General features: G+C 44.7%; 1 protein-coding gene across 1 annotated transcript in view; it reads right to left on the bottom strand.

Annotated features, from left to right (window-relative positions):
- The window catches only part of NEDD9 (neural precursor cell expressed, developmentally down-regulated 9), an 80206-nt gene that overhangs the window by 41937 nt on the left and 17893 nt on the right, over positions 1 to 20376 (bottom strand). Inside the window, exon 2 of the mRNA XM_086965244.1 lies at positions 14824 to 15261. Within this exon, the coding sequence (XP_086821370.1) occupies positions 14824 to 15261 (438 nt within the window). The remainder of the gene's footprint in view (positions 1 to 14823; positions 15262 to 20376) is intronic.

The following is a 20376-nucleotide window of genomic DNA, read 5'->3' as shown; positions in this document are numbered from 1 at the left end:
GCTCAACATCCCTCACTCCAAGCTCCACGTCCCACAACCTGGTAATGCTATTTTCACTCAGCTATGAAATGATTTAAAGCAACTTAAAGCCATTTCCTCCCCCAAAAGTGGTATTTTGTAATGGGAAGAAAAGCTGACGCAGCAATGTCCTCGCAACTAAGGAATGACTGCCTTGGCCACAATTACCTGCAGGCTGCTGAAGGGAGCCTTCCTACTCGACTATGTAATTTTAGTGAGACAAATATGCTACCTCAGCAACATGGCTGCTGCCTTTTGATAGAAAGCAGAGGATGTGGCTTTTGTGTCAGTACTTTCAACAGGCGGTCCCCAAACACCAGTCCTTTGCCCTGGGCTTAGGCCAAAATTGTGCAGGGGCCTGTCTTAAAGCTCGACATGAAAGAGAAACTGGAGCAGAGACAAGCACAATGTATCCATTATAAACCCCTTACTCTTTTTTTAGTACATTTTTCAACATGGGAAAACTGGTTCTTAGCTAAGCATGATGTGTATGTAACTGAGTGATGAAGGGCTATCTGGTACCGCTCTCCCTCTGTAAATCAGAAACAGGCTGTGGTGGCTGAATGCTACAGCACTAGCAATAGTCCCTGAAGGTGGTGGTGTGAAGGCGCTTCAATAGGCATCACTAGCTTACTACTCTGAGAGGTAGTCACTGGAGAGGTTCTTGTTCTTGTACACATGCCACTTAGCCTTTTTGCAGGATTTCATTTAGAATGGAGACAAATGCTGAAGGCCTCCGTTGACACATCCCCAATTGGAAAAGACCAATTTTGGCTATTTGACATAAGCAAAGGCTGGAAGCGCTTGATATCCTGAATCTATTGAATGACAGTTGCCCCAATATTCCCAACTCTCAAAGTACTACACATGATATCTGGCCCCTGGCCACCTATCCCCTCTGATCAATGATGGAAACTGTGCAGGGCAAGTGCACCTTTATCAATATCTGCTGACAACTTCACTTAGAATGACAAACATTGGCAAAGCAAATAGGTCTCCCTTTTATATTGTGACCGCAGAGCTGTTGGCTCAGCCAATATTTGTCTGTAGTGTACTTTTTTTTAGCAAAAGAAAAAACATTTTCAAAATACTGGAGCAAAAGAAAACGTTATGGTTTCGCAAAATTCTATGTTGAATACAATGACTTCAATCTTTAAAAACTGCATTGTTTATTTTCAAATATTTTTACTTTGGTAAACAGAACAGAGTTAAAAAAGAAAAAAGGACGTGTCAGAATGTAAAGGGACATGCTTATCAGGAGCTAATTTATTTTCCATAGAATTTGGAGATTAGGGCCCAGATGTACAAAGCCTTTTTCCAGTAAGAAAACAGCCCGATTAGTCGTTTGCGACCAGAACAGTACTTTTCCTGATGTACAAAGTAAAGAATGCGATTTGGTAACTTTCTTTAAGGAAAACGGGCTGCATTTAAAAAAAAAAAAAAAAAAAAAAAAAAGATTGCTTTATTAACCCGTTAAGCGCCTCGCAAATTCCGCCCCAGTGCAGACGTTCGATCGCGCTAACGGGATTCGGACGTCCAACGGTCGTGCGCAGCACTAGCGAGGTAGTGCACGCGACGACCGTTGGACGTTCGCAGCACTAAACGGGTTAAAAAGCAATCACAGACATGGTAGTCTGGTTACCACTGCATCTCTGTGATGGCTACGTATCCTAGTGGGTCACGAACTGTAACCTTCCTCATTAATATGCATGACCAACAAGGAATCACTAGTGAAACTCAAGAGTTTTATGCATTAGGAATACAGATTTCCTAATTGCGATTCAGAGACCATAGCAATTAGGAAATCTGTATTCGTAATGTTTGGACATCTGGCCTTTGGTCCCCTGCAGTAGTCCAGGGAGCAGCTTTATGGGCCTCCTGTAGAAGTGTCATGCTAAATTCACCCACTGCCTGAGTGGGTGAAGCAGATTACACCTCCACCAGCACCATATGAGACATTGTGCGTCTAAACTTGTGCTTTCATGCAATACTAGAAATGCATGACGTAAAAAATAAATACAAAAAAACTAAAGTCTGCTTAAAGTCATACTCCAGTAAGCATATCCCTGATGCTCTGCTTTTACAGACTAGCTGGGGATTCTGGGACCAACAGAGCGCGAGGCAGGTGTTTGAGGGGAGAAGCAGTGGGCAAGGTAGAGAGCATGAAAACGCATGCACCTCCATGGAGTGCTCAAATAGGAAAGAAAACAGTAGTTCCCTGAAAGTGAGCTGTGTAAAGGTACAAGCCAGCCAATCAAAAGGTTCTTGAAGAGGCTATGCTTCAAGGGAGGCACAAACACAAGACGAAGGCAATAAAACTAATGAGACGCAAGTAAAGACAAACAACAGTAAGCAATGGGTACGCACACTGCAAGTTCACAATAGGTCTTTCACAACCGGACAGCTTGTGCTGCTAGTAGGAGAAAACTAACATATCTTCACATGGCGAAGGGATGTTATGGGACTCTATCCCCATTGTCACTTAAATCCTTCTTTTAGGTTTTCCAATTCCAAAAATATATTTACCCCAGGTGCTTCTCTGAAAACGTTATTGCACCAGAGGCAAGTAGGCTAGGCCTCCCTTATAGACACAAGTCATCCACCTCCCTGGGGACACAAGAGCAAGGGTCAGGATGCAGAACACTAGAAAAATTACTTAGGATTGGAAGACAAATTATTTCATATTAATTAAACTCTCTAGTGTGACAACAGCAACTCTGCAACAGTGAGATGAGACTCGAGCAATTTTTCTTCTGTCCACGCAGGCACCTAGAGATACACGTCCGCCCAATTAATCCAACTACTTTAAGACGCAGCCGGAGCTGAACCCCCACACACTGCTGTTACATGCCAATCTTGATCACCATCTTTTTCTTCATCATCAATATGCACCCCTTCTTACAAATCTCGTATTTTTCTTTAATCCATTCCTACATTAGAACAGCAGGTGTTGATTTATTTCTTGGGTCAAAAATTCATCTACAATTACTTGGGGCGCAGCTGTTTAAAGATTTGATTTATCTAGTCAGCTTTGCAATGAAAAGTATATGCTGCTATTCTCTTGATTGTGGCTAACGTTGAAAATAAAAATAGCAAGGTACCATTGGGCACAACCTCCTTCTCCTTTCCTATACACACTCTTTCTTTTCCATCTTTTCACACACCTTTACTCCTATAGTAGGACAGTACAAAGGGGGACATCCGATCATGTAAACCATATCGAGTACCTCAAGCAGGTACGACCACGTGGGGGTGTCACCCCGTGAAGTGAAAGCAATGTTTAAATGTATGTGAAAAATTCTTAATAAAAGGCTTTGAAATAAAAAAAACACCAATTTTTTAGCTTCTGACCCTGAACAAAAGCTCAAAATACTGTCGAAATCTATAAGTAAATATTTAGTCATAACTATGAGCAAAACACCCACGTCTCTCGAAGGTGGTCAACAATAATAGCCATATTTTACTTTACTTGTGTATGTGAGTTTGTGGCGTGCATGCTGCATTGTTGCCCTGCATCAGCGTAATAGTGAACATTGTTGCCCTGCATCAGCGTAATAGTGAACAAGCATTGAAAATATTGTAGCACGGAGAAACTAAGTACGAAACCTATTTCGGCGTTATATGCAGCACAAAAAAGGGACGATTAATTCAATACTGTGAAGTAAAAAGGATTTGTTTCACATCAACATTTTCACTTCTGGCAGGAGGAGAGATTGGTTTGGAGGATGCCAAGATGACCAGGGTGCTGCAATTCAAGTGCAAGATCTTTGTACTTTCGCCCTAAGAAGTGATCTCGCACACATGGATTAATTACCCGTTTTTTGTATTTAGTGTTTTTATAAAGTGTTCAACATGCCTGGCGTGGAGCTGTGTGTGTCTTTTGTTGGTATTCCTGCTCTCTCAGCCAGATCGCAGAATAACCTATAAATGCTGATCTGTTCCCTCTTCCCAAGCTGCCAAGGATGAGTGATGGTGGCAAACACATGCCCAGGTCAGTGGGTGCATTTCTTTGCAAGAGCAAGAAAAGACCACAGGCCTTGCAGTTACTTGTTCAACAGACCAGGGATTGTTTTCTAGGAACCCACAGCCCATAACCATGTGTTCCAGGAACCTTTCCCCCACCACATCTTGTCTCCAATTCTCAAGGGGATGTTGGGTGGATTTGTTGCTGGCAATAGCCCTGCCATTCTTACTGTAGGTACAACTGCAACCAGCGAGTTACGCAGTGCAACAGCAGTGGATGGACGTTGGATAATTTCCCACGCCTACCACTCAACAAGTAATTCCTTTATTAAAAGTGTCATGGCCTAAAGTTCTTCTTAGCGCTCACCACCTGTTCTGTCATGTGTTAGGGTTGGAGAATTCCATGGCTGCCTAGTCTTCATTTCATTCCTTTCAAAGCATAACCTATCCTTCCTGTTTCTTTATCTCACGCCTGCAGGATCTTTCTCATCTTTGTTGTATCCCATTACTACTGATTTTCTATCTTTCACTTCCTCCTTCTCCCTTTTCTGAATTTCTATGTTTTGCATTAGGTCGAAGACATGATGAAAAATGAATTTGGTTCCCCAAAAATGAACGCCAGTGTCTACCACCTGCAGCCACGAGCACAAATTAAGTACTGGAGTCTACATCTGCTTTTACAGATTCGGCCCCGTCTGTCACATTTGCAGCTGCCAACTGGCGCCTTGCTATTTACGACACCAAGAGATAGTTCTTGTTTTTAGCTAAGACCCTTTGGAGTACTTAAACTTCTATGCCGTTCTTAGCCATCGGGGCATGCAGTTTTGCTTTTCCACTCTGAGAGCTAATGGCTGAAAAGCAGTGCTTAATTTGAGCCCGTGGTTTCCGGTGCTCGGCGTAGGCACTTAATTGCTGAAACCTGCACTTATGACAGCTGCTACATGGTGGCGCTGTTTGAATATTTTAAAGTTGAGCAGAAAAACTGTTGTTTGTTAATTCAATATACCTTAAAAACTACTAATACATGCCACCCAAGCCATTCTTAAAGCTTTGGCGGCCTCGAACAGTCTGAAGTGTCACACGTAGAAGTGTGATGGTTAGTAGTTGTGCAAGTACAGTGTCAATGAGTGGTGCAAACAAATTAAACACTGTTGAAAAGCCTGGGTGGCTCAAGGTGACACGTGGGAGGGGCATCTAAAGGCACTTCCAGAGCAGCTACTGCCTGGCCATTTCTTCCCCAGGTCAACATTTGTGCTTCAATCCTCAAGGAGGTAGCCTAATGGTCTGTTGCAACGCCATTCCTTTAGCCAAAAAACAAAAGGAAAACATAAATTCTGGAAATCTGAGTATCAATGGCACTGCCAACACTATCACATAGAAAAATGGGACAATTGTTAACTGTTTTGACCACACAACAATTTGATGAGGACAGGGAACATCATCGCCCACTGAAATAAGAAAAGACAAGAGGCAGTGCTATTTCTTTTAAGTGATTAGCATCAGTCTGTGACAAATCAGTTCAATCTGTTCCTGGCAACTGCGTGGATGGCTTTGAGAGATGATGTTCAGAAATTCCAGAGCATCCTGAGAACTTGTAATGTGTAGGACACTACTCACTTCTATCGCTGAGAGTAGAGCACAGAACCTGGCCTTTCAAGTGCCATGGGGCCAAACGACAAAGCGGATGGATGAAATTGGAATGAGCTTATCTGAGAGTGCTCCACCCATTAGAATGAACACCAGCACAAAAGGCACCAACTTTCCATTAGACTGGCATTCTTACTTTTTCCCCATTTCCTCCCTACATTCAGGTTAACATATTGCCCCTTAGGTCCTCTCAGCTGCAGGTCATAGATTACAGTCTTATGTATGCAAGTTGTAACTATATGCACTTTATCTTTCTTTATTGTGAGGTGCATCTGTATGGTTCTGACTGTTTTGCTGTCAATCTGTCGCTTAACTGCACGTTTGTGCCTTCCATCAATCACTAACTTTGGAAATATTAACCCCCAATATGCCCACCTTCCTACGTACCGTTATTGCCCTTTCGTACAATATTTCTGCTGAGAATGTTATGAGTAGATGCTTTTTAGGTAACAAAGTCAGGTGTGGTCTTTTCTTGTAAAGTGAGTCTGGTCCGCTCGCCTACCTAACACGATCCCACCATCTCAAACTGTACTAGACTCGGATAACAAGGATTAAGTTTACTCCTGTATGGGAGAACAGTTTTTTCCTCTTGAAGTGAAATTATGCCAAACCTAACTGATGCTTTGTAAATGGTTGTACAGAAAACATTTTTCTTGCTAGAAATAAGGTAAACTGACCTATATGGGAACATTATGAATTACTTTAACTTTTTTAAATCTTATTTGTCCCTCTACAGTTTCACTGGTTGACGACCTGCCCTCTACCATTAGTCTACATGACTAACATGACCATATCAAGGTAAATTACCTTGCAGATCCTAATTAGCCAAATCTATTGACTTTTGTCCCTACACGATCAATCATTTGGATATATTAAAAAACACCTCTACCATACCTTAGACATATGGCCTAGGAGTACAGAGCATTTGCCAGAGGCCTGACCACATGGTAGCTGTGAGAATATTTAGTTTGCATATTATCAGCCTATTCATGTCAGTCGTATGAAACCAATCCATCAACAGCCTTGAAAAAGCTTTGGCCCATATAACCTAGAAGTGGCTAACAGGTCTTGACTGGGCTCCTAAATCTGCAAACAATGTAAATTCCATGAACAAGACAAAAGCTGAAAAACAAGGTTGCAATTTTCTGAATAGTGTGCTCAAGACCAAAGTGGAAAAACATATGAAGGAAGAAAAACAGATGTCTTTTTTTAAAGACAATATTTTACGTGTTGAAACATTGTTAATAATTATATCTGAAAGTCTCTTGTAAAATGCGATAACATATGGCCATTATCTAAACTGCAAACGTAAAGATTGTTCCTTGTTCACACTTGTCCTTGTCATTTATGTAGCCTGACACCTCCCGAGTATTAGTGGCTTACCCGCGCTCACAGGAGTGTAACAAACGGACTTCATCTTCCTTATCACCGGGTACTGGAGTGGTGAAGGAGCGGAAGAAAACTGTACTTTCCAACTCCTTGTATCCCCAAAACCCTCAACAGAACACCGGAGCTTTGCCGTGAGGCTAATAGTCGGACATGCAACAACATGTGACATCATGCGGCCTCAAAAGGTGTCCGTGGTCACTTTCTCCACGCATGGCAATTTGGCGAATCAATGGGCAGCAGATGCACGAAAGTTCTCGAAAAGAATCTGTAACTTTGTCTTTCCTGGGAGGGAAGCTGAAAGTGCGTCACAGCTCCTGCCCAGGACTTCCTGCTGACGACTCCTCCGGCCTCTGTCCCCACGAGCCCTCCTGTGGAAAGGCGCTTTCGGAGAGCAATGACCCCGCGGAATGCGCCAAGAGACGTCCAAATGGCTCGTTCCATTCGCACTTTTCAGTGGATGCGCATCGGGTGAAGCGCTCAGCACTTTCCCATGCTGAGAGGCGCATTCCTGAGCTCCGCTCCTCTGCTCGGGTAATTAATGCAGTGCAGCCGGCCCATAAAAGAGCAAATAAATGCCAGGACCAAGCCTGCTTTTTATGTGGTTCCGGGGAGGCCTCCCTGCAAACTATTCATACTGCCTGACTGCTCTTTAAAAAGACAAGACAACAGCAAAATAACAAAGATGAAAAAGTAATCACTGAAAGCAGCTTTGACTCCATCCCTAACTTCAGGGAGATTAAAATGTAAACACAACAACAAGAAAAACCGGTCTGTAATTTAAATCAAACGTGAAAGAAACGCTCCCTGGTGGTCGTCAAATAAGTAGCAACATTTTAATGGAAACACTAGCGTCAGTAGGCAGCAAACCCGGACGACTCCGAAAATGTTATAGTTGCAGGCCCCATTCTCAAGAATAGAAGCTACAGCAAGGCTAAAACACTAAAGAAATGTCTGTGCCGCACTGCACTGCAAAAATATCCCACTTGAGAGTTCACCGTTGCCACCTGACCACAGAATTTAAGAGTGCCACTGTGTAACCCATGCACTTGATACAAACTCCTGCTTTGTATCCATAAGGAGATAACACATTAAAAAGACGGCAAGCACTCATTTGGTAGCAAAGGTCGTAGTTTATGCAACAGTTTAACCCTTGCTGTCTACTAGCAGGCGACCTGTCACAGTTTATTCATGGCGAAGATCATGATGAAGTAATATTCTTTTCAATCCTTATTGGGTGTGGGAAACGGACCCAATCATAGGTAAACTCAACTTGCTTATTTATGCATGTATGTCATGTGACTGTAGGGTGACCAGAATTTTAAAGCCAAAAACTGGGACATTTCAGGAAAATAGAAGAAGGGCTACCGTTTCATTGCAAGCGAGCGCACAGAATGACAGCGCTCCTCAACGGAGAATTGCAGGCAGATAGAACATAAATACAATTTAATTTTTAAACCCAGAAGCTTGCCTGTTAATTAGATTGCTTTCTTGAAACAACTGCTAACTATCCCTGCTCTGTAAAACATAAAAAAGCACCTCCCACAGTTTTCAGTCGCCCTCTCTAACAAGCATTTACAATGCAATGGTCTCGGCATTATTAAAGGTAGAGCTATTGGCATTGCTCATGACATTTTTTTTCATTTTTTTTAAACATAAATAAATGGTATTGTCATTTACAATGGCAATAGGTGAGCATTAGAGAGTAGTAGAGCGTATTCGCGGACACAGAGCCACACACAGAAAGCCACACACACACACCCAGTGAACCACACACACACACACAGAGCCCCACAAACACACACAGAGCCCCCCCCCCACACACACAGAGCCCCCCCACACACAGAGCCCCCCCCCCACACACACAGAGTCCCACACACAGAGCCCCCCCACACACACACAGAGCCCACACACACACACACACACACACACAGAGCCCTACACACACACACACACAGAGCCACACACACACACACACACAGAGCCCCACACACACACACACATAGAGCCCCCACACACACAGAGCGAGCCCCACACACACACAGAGCGAGCCCCACACACACACAGAGCGAGCCCCACACACACACACAGAGCCCCACACACACACACAGAGCCCCACACACACACACAGAACCCCCCACACTCACACATAGAGCCACACACACACACACAGAGCCACACACACACAGAGAGCCACACACACACACACACAGCCACACACACAGAGAGCCACACACACACAGAGCCACACACACACACACACAGACACACACACAGAGCCACACACAAAGCCCCACAAAGAGAGCACCACACACACACACACAGAGAACCCCACACGTTTCTTCAGCCATAAATGCTTTCTAGGAGCTGCTTGTCGAGAAGAAAAAGTATATTTTGGAGAGATTAAAAGCCCGTATTGCCACCATCCCTTTACATGACTTTCTGTAATGTTTTAGTCCGAGGTGTATCTTTAGAATCCAAGCCATTCTCACATTAATCAATGATAAACATTTATCAGACAGTGGTCATGCCGGAGTGCTCTTGCGTGAGAGGGAAGCAAGTGTAGAGAAATCATGTCATCAGAGAGTTTTGTGTGGTGCTTTCTTTAGCCACAGTTCCGGAACTCATCTAAAAAGAAACAAGTCTGATCAAACCCCCATTTTGTTTGGGATATCATTCCAACAAGAAACACTACGTAGTAGTTGCCAAAAGTGAACACGTGTAGATGTATACATAAATAGAAGAGGTAGGATGGGGATGCCGAGGGGGAGCAACATACGTTTGCCCTGGGTAACATTGTAGTGGGGTGAAGACGTGCATCATTAGAATAGTTATGGGCATGCCTCGTTAATAATGATGATAGTTTACTATAACAACCTACTATAGACTCCTGCAAAAACTGTACACTTCACTCTCTCTACGTCATGCTACATAAATCACTTCTGCCATTAATATCGATTTGCACGGTAACCTCATACCTTCAGTATGAGGTGCACCGTTGCACTACAACCCCTAGGTGGCAGCATTGGCTCCTCTGGGTCTGCTTTCCTTATCCTCAGTAGTTCTGCTACACTGCAGGCTTTGGGTACTTTCGCTTTCGGCGGCCTGTGTACCGGGCTCGCCCAGGCCCGTCCCGGGACTCCCGACTGCCTCACATGCAGTTTTCCCGAGCGGGCACATCCCCAAACGGCCGCGCTGCCATGGAACTGCCTCTCTCCCAGCGGTGAGTCCTTTTGTTATCTCAGGACGTGCAGGGGGGGGGGGGCTAACGCCGCTCCTATCAGCTGCGGGCGGCTGATTTCTGCCCTTGTGGTGTGCGTCTCTAGTCCTGGCCTCACTTCCCTCCACCCGGCTCACTGTTCACTTACTGTGCGGGTGGGGGGTGTATTGCGGCTCTCGGAGGCTGCTTCCTTTCATTTGGGGGCACTTGTGTCGATCGCGGGTGGGCTCCGCTGTAGTTCTCAGCGCCCGGCAGCTCTCCACACGCTGCCGGGCGCTCACCGCTTCCCTATTCCAGGTTGGGCAGCGTCTCTCCCTGCAGCGGGTGGGCTCCACGTATTGCTCAGTCATCAGGGGACGCTTCAGGCAGGCCGCGGCTGGGCTCCGCTGGCCCTGTTTCATGTCAAGTTCATTTTCAGCCGCATCACGTGCGGCATAGGGATGGGGTGCGGGAACGGAGACACGGACAGCGGGAGGGGGGCGGGAATGGAGACACGGACAGCGGGAGGGGGCGGGAACGGAGACACGGACAGCGGGAGGGGGTGCGGGAACAAAGACACAGACAGTGGGAGGGGGGCAGGATACAACCACGCTGGAGCGGGGGTCTTCCGAGGGGACCGGGAGCGGCAACACTACGTCCATCTCGGCAACAGAGACGTTAGCAATGACGAAAAACATCCCTGTAAAAAAAAAAAAAAAAAACGCCCACCTCCGAAAGACGAACAAAAAGGGGTTGGGCTTAAAAAAAAGCAAGAAACGCCCACGAATCTGCTCCAGACCTGAGTGACACACATCTCTTCCAATGGCTAGCCTTCATTTATGAAGCTAGCCAATGGAAGAGAAGGCGGGTTCAAGCCCCAGTACTGGGGAAACATAAGATCTCGACGCTGCGTGACACTGCTGCGCAGTTTACGCTAGGCCGAGCCCTAAAACCGGGACAGGAGCTAAATTTCCTGAAATTTGCCCAGACAGCAGATGAAAAACAGGGACCGTCTGGGTAAATCTGGGACGCCTGGTCACCCTATGTGACTGGCCATTGGGCAAGCCTGGGTTGGCAGTGTCGCGTCTTGCATCAAGATCACCTTCCCTGTGTAACCATTGGCTCCTTTAATTGGCACCACTGTGAATAATTGGTTGGCCCTTCAAGAGCATCATTCAAACTTTGCACCAACATTTGTTCGGTGCTTTGCATCCTTGAGGAAAGGAAAGGTGGGGGCAAGGAAGGAGAGGGTGAAGTGCACTTTGTTTTCTTCTTCTGCCACCCCCATTTTGTGTGCGCCACCCCTCTGTGACCTCAGCCAGGTAAACCTTAGCCCACTGAGGCCGGCATTGCGGGCAGGTCTGTGCCAGTGCCAGCGTTCCCATGCACGGCAGGACTTCATCACGTAAGGCTGTATTTGACTAAAGGTTTGTTAACGATCAAGCAAGAAGGGCATGCTAATTTCTGCTAAAAGTATATTTCTTTTCTGTTGACCAGCTGCAATGACCACACTGAGCTGGTGTACCACCAGATGGTAGGTGTCTTGTATATGAGGAACTATCTGGGTGTGAGGTACGTCAAAATCTGCCAAAAGTAGATCAGTGAGTCTCGCGTCTTTTTTAGAGTCCATCGCATAAGACATGATGAAGGAACATATTGACAACCAGCGGAGCCAGCAACGGTTAATTACAATCATCAATGAGCACCAGTTTATAAATAATACGTTTTAAAAGGAACCATCTTACTTTACTAGAGAAGTTAAACAAAACTGTAGATCTATGAAAGGTGTTGGATAATTTAAATTGGAGTGAGCTAAGTTCCTGCGCAAATATACTTCAAAAAGTAATCAAATTGGATATGAAGTTGAAAGGTCTGGCACAGACTAAGAGCGATCAGGCTTGAGTATCAGCTCTACAATATTCAGAATAGGGGCGAATTCTTTTAACATTCTCTGGTTAATGATAAAGAGCACAGTTTCAACTCTTGCTGACGAAACAGTAAATAGCAATCTAGTGTATACACACTAGGACATACTGACATAATAGCAGTGACCATCCTTGAACCGAGGGCAGGCCAGGTGAGCTTGGAGTGGTTATCAGCCTGAGAACTCACTAGGGTTACAACATTACACCGTGTGATACTTCACAGCAGGAAGAGCATCTGGCAGCGCTCACAGGTAACAAGATGAACGCAAAAGCATGTTATGATGCTGCGGCCTTCCAACCAAGGTATTTTATCCTGCACTTAAAGGAGCTGAGAAAAAAATCCCTTGAGGAGACATTAGGTAGATATCAGACTCATATGACAAAAAAATTAATTAAAAAAATAAAAGAAAAACGCGCTGCCACCTAAAGGTGGCCACTGCATGTCTGCAATAAAAATGTAAAAAATATTAACTGGTAGTGGTGTTTTACAAGTGATGTTTTCCTATACAAAAAACGAACTCATTCAAATTTTGCCATGCATTTTACTAATATTTTTTGTGACGAGATAAAAATAAATCAACTAGCCTAGCACTCATATTCATGCAACTACGTCACAATATCACTTAAACATGATATAACAGCCATTTTAAAAAGGAGGCAGGAAGTAAATCACTAATTAAAACGGCACGCAAAGTGGAGGCACAGTAAATAGCCCTTGTTTACAGATAACATAAAACATAAATTAAACAGCCACACTTTGGAAGCTTTGTCATTGAAGGAAAAGGAACTGGTTTTAAGTGGATGTGGAATGCAAACAATGTGTACACACTTTTGGGCAGTCACTCGGAGTAAAGGGGGTCAATGGATAAAGTGGGCCGACCCCTTTCTAAATGCTGTAAACTGTGGTGGGTTGAAGCAAAACGTGAATGACAGTTCAATGGACCGCCTGAAGAAGCCTGCTGACCAAAAGCCCCTCTGTGGATGAATACCATGTATCATTTTTTTTTTTTGACAAGCAGTCTGGCGGGAAAGCTAAAGCAAATTCAAAAGCCAGACCTGAAAATGTCAATATTTCTACAACAAAATGTTAGACTTTCACCAAAACACTGCCCTTCAGTGTTATGCTTCTGAGTTGACGACATTTAGGCTTGAGGAATTTATTTCCATGGTTTTAAAAATGTACCACTTTCCAAAAGTACTATAGTGTCCGCACTCACCAGTGAACTCCTATCAAATCATCTTTTCCCTATCCGAATCTTGTCCTCACTCCCCTTCGTCACTCAAAGAAGGACTCCTGAATTGGATGACAAAAAACCAGCTAAAACTAAACGGCGACAAGACGGAAATACTGGTTCTGGGAAAAGATCAAAATCTCTGGACTCCCGTACACTGGCCTGACCAGATGGGCGCCTTTCCCACTCCAGTGACCCATGCTCGAAACTTGGGCTTTATTCTGGACAATTCCTTATCCATGAACAAACAGGCCAGTAAAGTAACCGGCCTGTGCCTCACCATAGTTAAATGGTTGAGGAAGATCCTCTGGATGCTGCCTGTGTCAACGCAAAAGACCGTAGTCAATGCCCTCATTACATCAAGGCTTGACTACGGCAACATTCTGTACTGGGGCGCAAACAAATCTGTAATCGGCCGACTGCAGGTGGTGCAAAACGCAGCGGTCCGGCTACTCTGCAATATTCCCAAGAACTCCGGAGTCTCGAACCATCGTCGGAATCTTCATTGGCTCAGGATCGAAAACAGAATCCGCTTTAAAGCCCTGAACTACATGTTCAGAATTAAAGCAGGTACAGCGCCCAACTATCTTCAAACCCTCGCCTACCTCTACACTCCCAAGAGAAACCTTCGGTCGCAGGCGGCAGCCTGTTTCTGCGTACCGAGATTCAAACGGGCGAGAACAGGTGGCAGATCCTTTGCCTACCTGGGGCCCTCCCTTTGGAACACGCTCCCCCCTGCATCCGGAAGGAAGATAATTACTTCAGGTTCAGAAAGCTTGTCAAGACCTGGCTGTTTGAACAATAACACTCAACAGCCATTTCCCCCTTTTTTCTGCCCTCAAACTAGCTGTGTCTAGGCGCCGGGAAACCCTTTTTGGGTAGCTGTTGCGCCCTACAAATTGAAAAAATAAATAAATATAAATAATCTCTGATGTCGATATCCTAGCCATATATTTGAAGACATGGGTCACGGTTGTGTTTGCGTCAATAACATGGCTGTGTTATAACAAAACGTAGCACAGCTTGATTGGGGTAGACTTTTCTGCTCTATAGTAAATCAGATACAGTGCATTTCTTGGTGCTTACTGATTCAGGCACCCCACTCTACCTGTAGAAATGTCAGCCTGGTTCCATGAGGTCCTCTAAATGGCAAACATGGAGCTCAACACCCTGTGTCAACTTTTAATTTTGACTTTGTTAGTCCTTCCCTCAGAACCAAAAACTGAAACAAAATGACCCCAGGGAGGGCAGACAAGAATGGCACAAGTTCTCTTAAGAGATTTCCCAATTAAGAAAAGTATAGCTGTGATACCAATCACGATTTCTAGTCAAGGTCAACTTCTCCAGAGAATCGTTAAAATTCACCTAAATTGATTTATCATAGATTTGATATATATTCCATGGAGAAAAAAAAATCAAAAACAGTCGGAAAAACTTCAGACAGAGCACTCACCTTGCCTTTCAGGGGAGAGCCATCCAAAACACGTGCTGGCATCACCGTTGGCCCCTGCAGTGTATCTTGTCCCTGTGGAGTCAGACCTCTAGGTACCTGGTAAATTCCATGGTTCTGCTGGGCAAGTGGAACCTGGTAAACTCCATCAAGGTAAGAAGGAAGGGAGCTTGGCACTTGGTACACCTGCTGCTGCTGAAACGCGGTAGGCGTTGGGCTTGCATTGGACACCTCATGAGTCGGCGATGTATCCACTGGTCCAATCAGAAGTTTCAGACGGTTGCCAGGAGCAATGCCCTGCCGACCGTGCAAGGAGCAGAGCCACCATCCTTCCAGACCTTCAGTATTTTGTTCAATCACAGTCAAAATGTCTCCTTTTCGGAAGGCCAGCTCCTCTGCGCTCTCGGGTACATTATCGTAGAGGGCCCTGGCCATAAGATTCTAAACAAGAAAAAAAGTTGAGAGTTAGAGACAAATTGACATTATTGTTTACATTTTGAGTTTATGTTTTTATAGCGGGGGTAACGTTAATTCATTTTATTTCAGTGCTCTGGTGTTCATCTGGGACAAACTTTGACTTACTACGTCAATGGCAGTTTGGTAGATGAAATCATTGTGTTCTACCAGACAAGAAGCTCCTCCCCTCGCCAAACAGTGAGGGCTCACAGCACCGGATTAGAAACCAAGCATTCCTGGAAAAAATAAACTAAGCCTTCTCTACCTATGCCCTCAGGATCTGGACCAACACCCCGTCCGACATCAGAACAGCACCAACCTTCCCACATTTCAGGAAGAAACAAACCGCATGTCCTAAAGAAACACAACTTCAGATATGCAGACCTCTCTATTTTAAATTATCTTTAAAATTCTATTTTACCATTCTATTTACTGACCTATTCTCCTACTAACTTATAACAGATTACTACAACAATGTTAATATATGTAGTAGAAAGGACAATTATTTTGATTCCTATTATAAAAATGTGTTGCCTTAGTTTTAACTTTGAATTAAAATATAGGCGTGAGAGTAATTCATGCAACAACAACAAAAGTTCAGTTGTAAAATCATACAAAAGTTAGAACACAAACTTAAGAAATATAACTGACTGGTTCAATTGCAAGGCTATATACATTAAAGAGCTCATACATTTACCTCCAACCAAACAATAAAACATCTTCTACTCGTTACTATATTGTAAGGGGGCCAGGCACACTATAGTGTAGACCTATCATTAGAAAGATGCACTCGGCATGCAATTATAGGGGGGAGGGGAAGTTACTTTCCCTCAGCTGGACCCATGCACATGGATATGCTGACTTCTCACCCCTTTCACTAGCTCTGCTCCTCCCTCTGTCCCCTCCCCCGCCCTGTGTATCCCGTTGTACAGTGCTCCCCGTTGCTGGCTAGCTATTAGAAATACCAAAACATACACATCGGGTCAAGCGATGTGTCAGGGATCTGGACTGTGGAGCCTTTTCCACTTCGATGGTAACCGACAGGCCACAAAATGTAATTTTAGTTGCCATGGAAACAGAAAGGTTATAGGTGCACAGAGAAACACAGAACAATTACCGTGTGCATTCCCAATGAGGTTCCATCTCAGTCTGTGTGATTTTTTTTCTCCCTAGCACACATACTCGTGCTGAAAATGCATAATGTTTATGTCAAGCTAATGCTGGATATTGTGTAAGTGAATAGAAGCATGGTAATGTTACAACGGGAATCACAGCGTAGCTAGCAGTTGGGAGATAACTAAAAATAGGCTCAACTATCTCACTATCTGAAGAGGTCTGTGAATAATATGTGTCACAAATATGTTGTGGGTTAGTTATGGAGGAATGAACACGTAGTGTGATACATTAATAGTAAACATGACCAGTCCCTCAATTGGGCATTCTTTTTTGAGGATCAGAATGCCCCTTGCAATACTGTGAATGCCCCTTGCAATACTGTAGCATGACAGAACCGTGCCTAATTGTGTAAAAGCCTGTTGCTGTGCCATTCAGTAGTTTCTTCTTTACAAGCGCATAAAGGCACACACATGAAGTAGTTGACGCCACTGTTGGTTTGTTTGAGGAGGTTCTTTGTTGGGATGTTTTGCATCTTACTTAAGTATGGCTAAATTGTACACCTTCCACCTCCACCCCCTAACAGTACAATTAGCGATTTAAATGGGCAGGTACTGTCCAATACTGAATACCTGCACTTCTTTAACTTGAAAGGTAGAGTATCTGCACTTTAACTTTAAAGGTAGAGTGCCTGCACTCCTCAACACTGCTGAAAACACATTTAACGAGAGAGTACCGGCACCTCTCAAGAGCAACAAGGTACTCTATATTGTGAGTACCTGCACTTCTATCATTGAATGGAAAACACCGAGTACAATCCAATCAGGTTTTCAGGCAGAGTAAAACCAACATGTATGAAGAACATTCACATTAATCAATTTCAGCCACGCTTATTTCCGAACTTCTGGGTGCGAAATCCAGACTGTGTTTTACTGTTTGCAACATAATTCAACATGGGCATTTCTTAATTGTCAGTTGTTGGAATAAGATGCAATTTAAAGTCAGCTCTCTAGTTCAACGGGCCATACACAGCAGCAGCTGCCCACCTTACATGGGAGACCTGCTCAACATCCCTATTCGGTCAAGAGGACCAAGAGGCAGAACCTCACACAGCAACTAGAAGTTCCAAAACTTAGATCTTCCACTCCCCAAAATCAATCTATCTCACGGGAAGCCTCCTCTGCGTGTAAGCAACTCTCTTCCACCTGAACTGAGAACTCCACTTACTGCCTTCAGGAGATACACGTCTACAGACAACTGCTAAACTATTCAGGCTCCGGGGCGGGGGGCACGGGGTTAGACACGGAGCCCTTCTTGTCTATGACGCTGCCCCGGTTTATGCTTCTTTGTCTGTTAATCTCCTCTCCTATTGAAGAGTATTCATTGCTCTTGAACTGTTCTCTGTAAAGCGCCTAACAACCACTATTACAGGCACAATATGTAAAACGTATAAAATTAAGAAATAAAAACAGAGGGGTCTGCTCGGCATCTGATAGCAATTTTGGGCGCCTCTCTGACCTACCCTCGGAGCAATCATCTCTCTGCAAGGCTTTAATTCGTCATTAATGATACCATATGGGGCTGCAGTATAATCAGTGACTCTAAGGCAGGCCAGTAAACAAACATCTACAAAGGAAATGATAGCAGGCAGCCTCTTGAAAGAGATCTCTTCCTCACAACAGTCTGCGGGAAAGGAACAAAGCGCCGAACTGGGCTGGCCGAAGAGTAGATAAAACTTTTCATATCAAAGCAATTCGTGCGCGTCCTTTTATCTCGGTTCCCAGTGACCTTCTAACCACCTGGCATTATGCATGTTAATGAATTTCTGGGTCTGCCACAAGCGCTGCCTCTGGGTATAAATATCCAAGGCCCCTGCCCTCAATTTATACCACAGCAGCTGGTATCCTTGGCTGCTCCAGACATCGGCCCCTGGAAATGACATACAAGTTTGAGGTTCAGTGCGCAACTGCACAACAGCAAGATTCCGGCATAAACAGAGCACAACCAAGCATGCGCCTAAGAGTTAATGCTTAGACCCACAGGTATGGAAGCACTGGATATATTGTCAGAATATCAACTGACAAGAATACCGTCTCCTAGGAACCGTTTACTAAAATATCACTCTACTGGAGGTAACAAGAGAACAGCTACAAACGATAATTGGGGGAACTATATTTATTACAGACGATATTTCTCAGAATGGTAATCTGACACATAATCTCAATTTCTTGGTGCACATCTGTCTCCCTAGAGGCATGTGCGTTCAAGTAATGGCCACTTAATCTCTGTTACGCAATTGCACTTTAAAAATAAAACACCCGGCGTGAATACCGATATGGACTATGATGCCCAGGCAGTCAGCAATGTCCGTCTACTTTTGATAGACAGGTGATACATGGGCCTTGCTGCGCTGGATCCTGCTTTATTAGAAGCATGTAAATAGTGTAACTTATCTGCACAACACAGGATAGGCACACTGGCGATTGCTGTACACGGTTTGCTTTATAGGCCAGGCTAGGAAAATGTTGGATGAAGCAACAGACCTCAGGGCCCCTGACACGCCAAAGTTGTAAATTAAGAAATTCTAGTTCAACTTGGACTTTCCTTTCTAAGTCAGTAACGTGAATATTTGTTTAGGAGATCACATCACGAAACAGATATATATATTTTTATCTTAAAAGAGAGTGGTGTCATAGTTGGGTGAGGGTCTTGAAAACATGAGTGCTTTATTTAAATCCACGCTTCCTCAAGTATGGCTGCTCGGGTTTACCTTTCCCACAGAGGAAAATGTTTGCTGCACTCGGCTGACCTCATGGACTTTACAATACCGTCTAACATTTCTGCTAGAATAACTTTTCCTCCAGAACCCTAAAATATTGCACTCCTGTGCCCTCTTTCGCTAAGATTAACGAAGCAAACAGACTCTACTTCTGACTTATGCCCTTCCCGTTGGCAGGCAGGCTGGGGAGAAGGTGAACATACATATATGATAAAGAGTTATATTTGGAAAAGTCTAGCGTTCCAGCGTTAAACTGTGACGGCCTAAACACTGCTCGCTCGAGCCTTCTGGAACCTCTTTCTATAGTGAGCTCAAGGTCTTAAGAATGAAATACACTTCCCCTGACTCTTTCCGTTTGCACAGCACATTGGAATGCATGAGTAAGAAAGATGCCACGGGGCAGACTGTTTTAATTCTTCTAAGGACGTTTGTTCTCCAGCTGATTACGGTTGAGACCCAGGTACTCGTGTGCAGTGGGGGCACACAGCACGTATTCAGATTAGTCACGCCACCAGGATTGTAGACAATATAACATCCAACATTATGAAAGGCCACGGAGCTCGTGTAGGTCCGGGAAGCACGGCGAAGCAGCCTCCTGTGACCTGTTTTCCTTGGCAGGCGGCTGCTGCTGACGTCACTGCCGGCGTCTGACAGGAGCTGAGGCTCGGCCATCTGTGGGATAAACAGGCGCAGTGACGCAGGTGACGGGGCAGCGTCACGGGCACGGCCAGGCACCTGAGGCGCGAGCCGCTGCAGCCATCGCGAGAGCTTTCCCTGCGACTGGCGCGTAACAAGGCGGCGCTGTGGGCTTAGCCTTAGCACCGGCCGCCCAGACGGAGCGGCTGATGCCTGCGATCCCACACGTACCCTCTTTGTGGACTCTGTGGGCCGGGCCACGCCGCCTACACGGGAGTTTACGACGGCGGTCAGGCTGAGGAAACGACGCTAGTTTCCGAGCGCAGTAGGGTGTAACCTCTCGTATCCAAGAGCGAGTCAGACTCTTCAAAAGGCCCAAACAATGACGTTCTCTAATGTTTAACTATCAGCCTGAGCAGGAGGAAATACACCCCACCCTCTTACCAATGATAACGAGTACAAAAGACATGCAGAATAGCAACTCTTATTTTTTTGTTGACTGGACAAAGTGGTGTGCATCTGTCAATCTATGATCGGTTATTTCGAATATTATGGAAAGCGATGTCCACAGG

The sequence above is a fragment of the Lissotriton vulgaris genome, chromosome 4_1, assembly GCF_964263255.1.
Source record: "Lissotriton vulgaris chromosome 4_1, aLisVul1.2, whole genome shotgun sequence".
Lineage (NCBI taxonomy): Eukaryota > Metazoa > Chordata > Amphibia > Caudata > Salamandridae > Lissotriton > Lissotriton vulgaris.
This window is presented reverse-complemented; position numbering and strand designations above follow the sequence as displayed.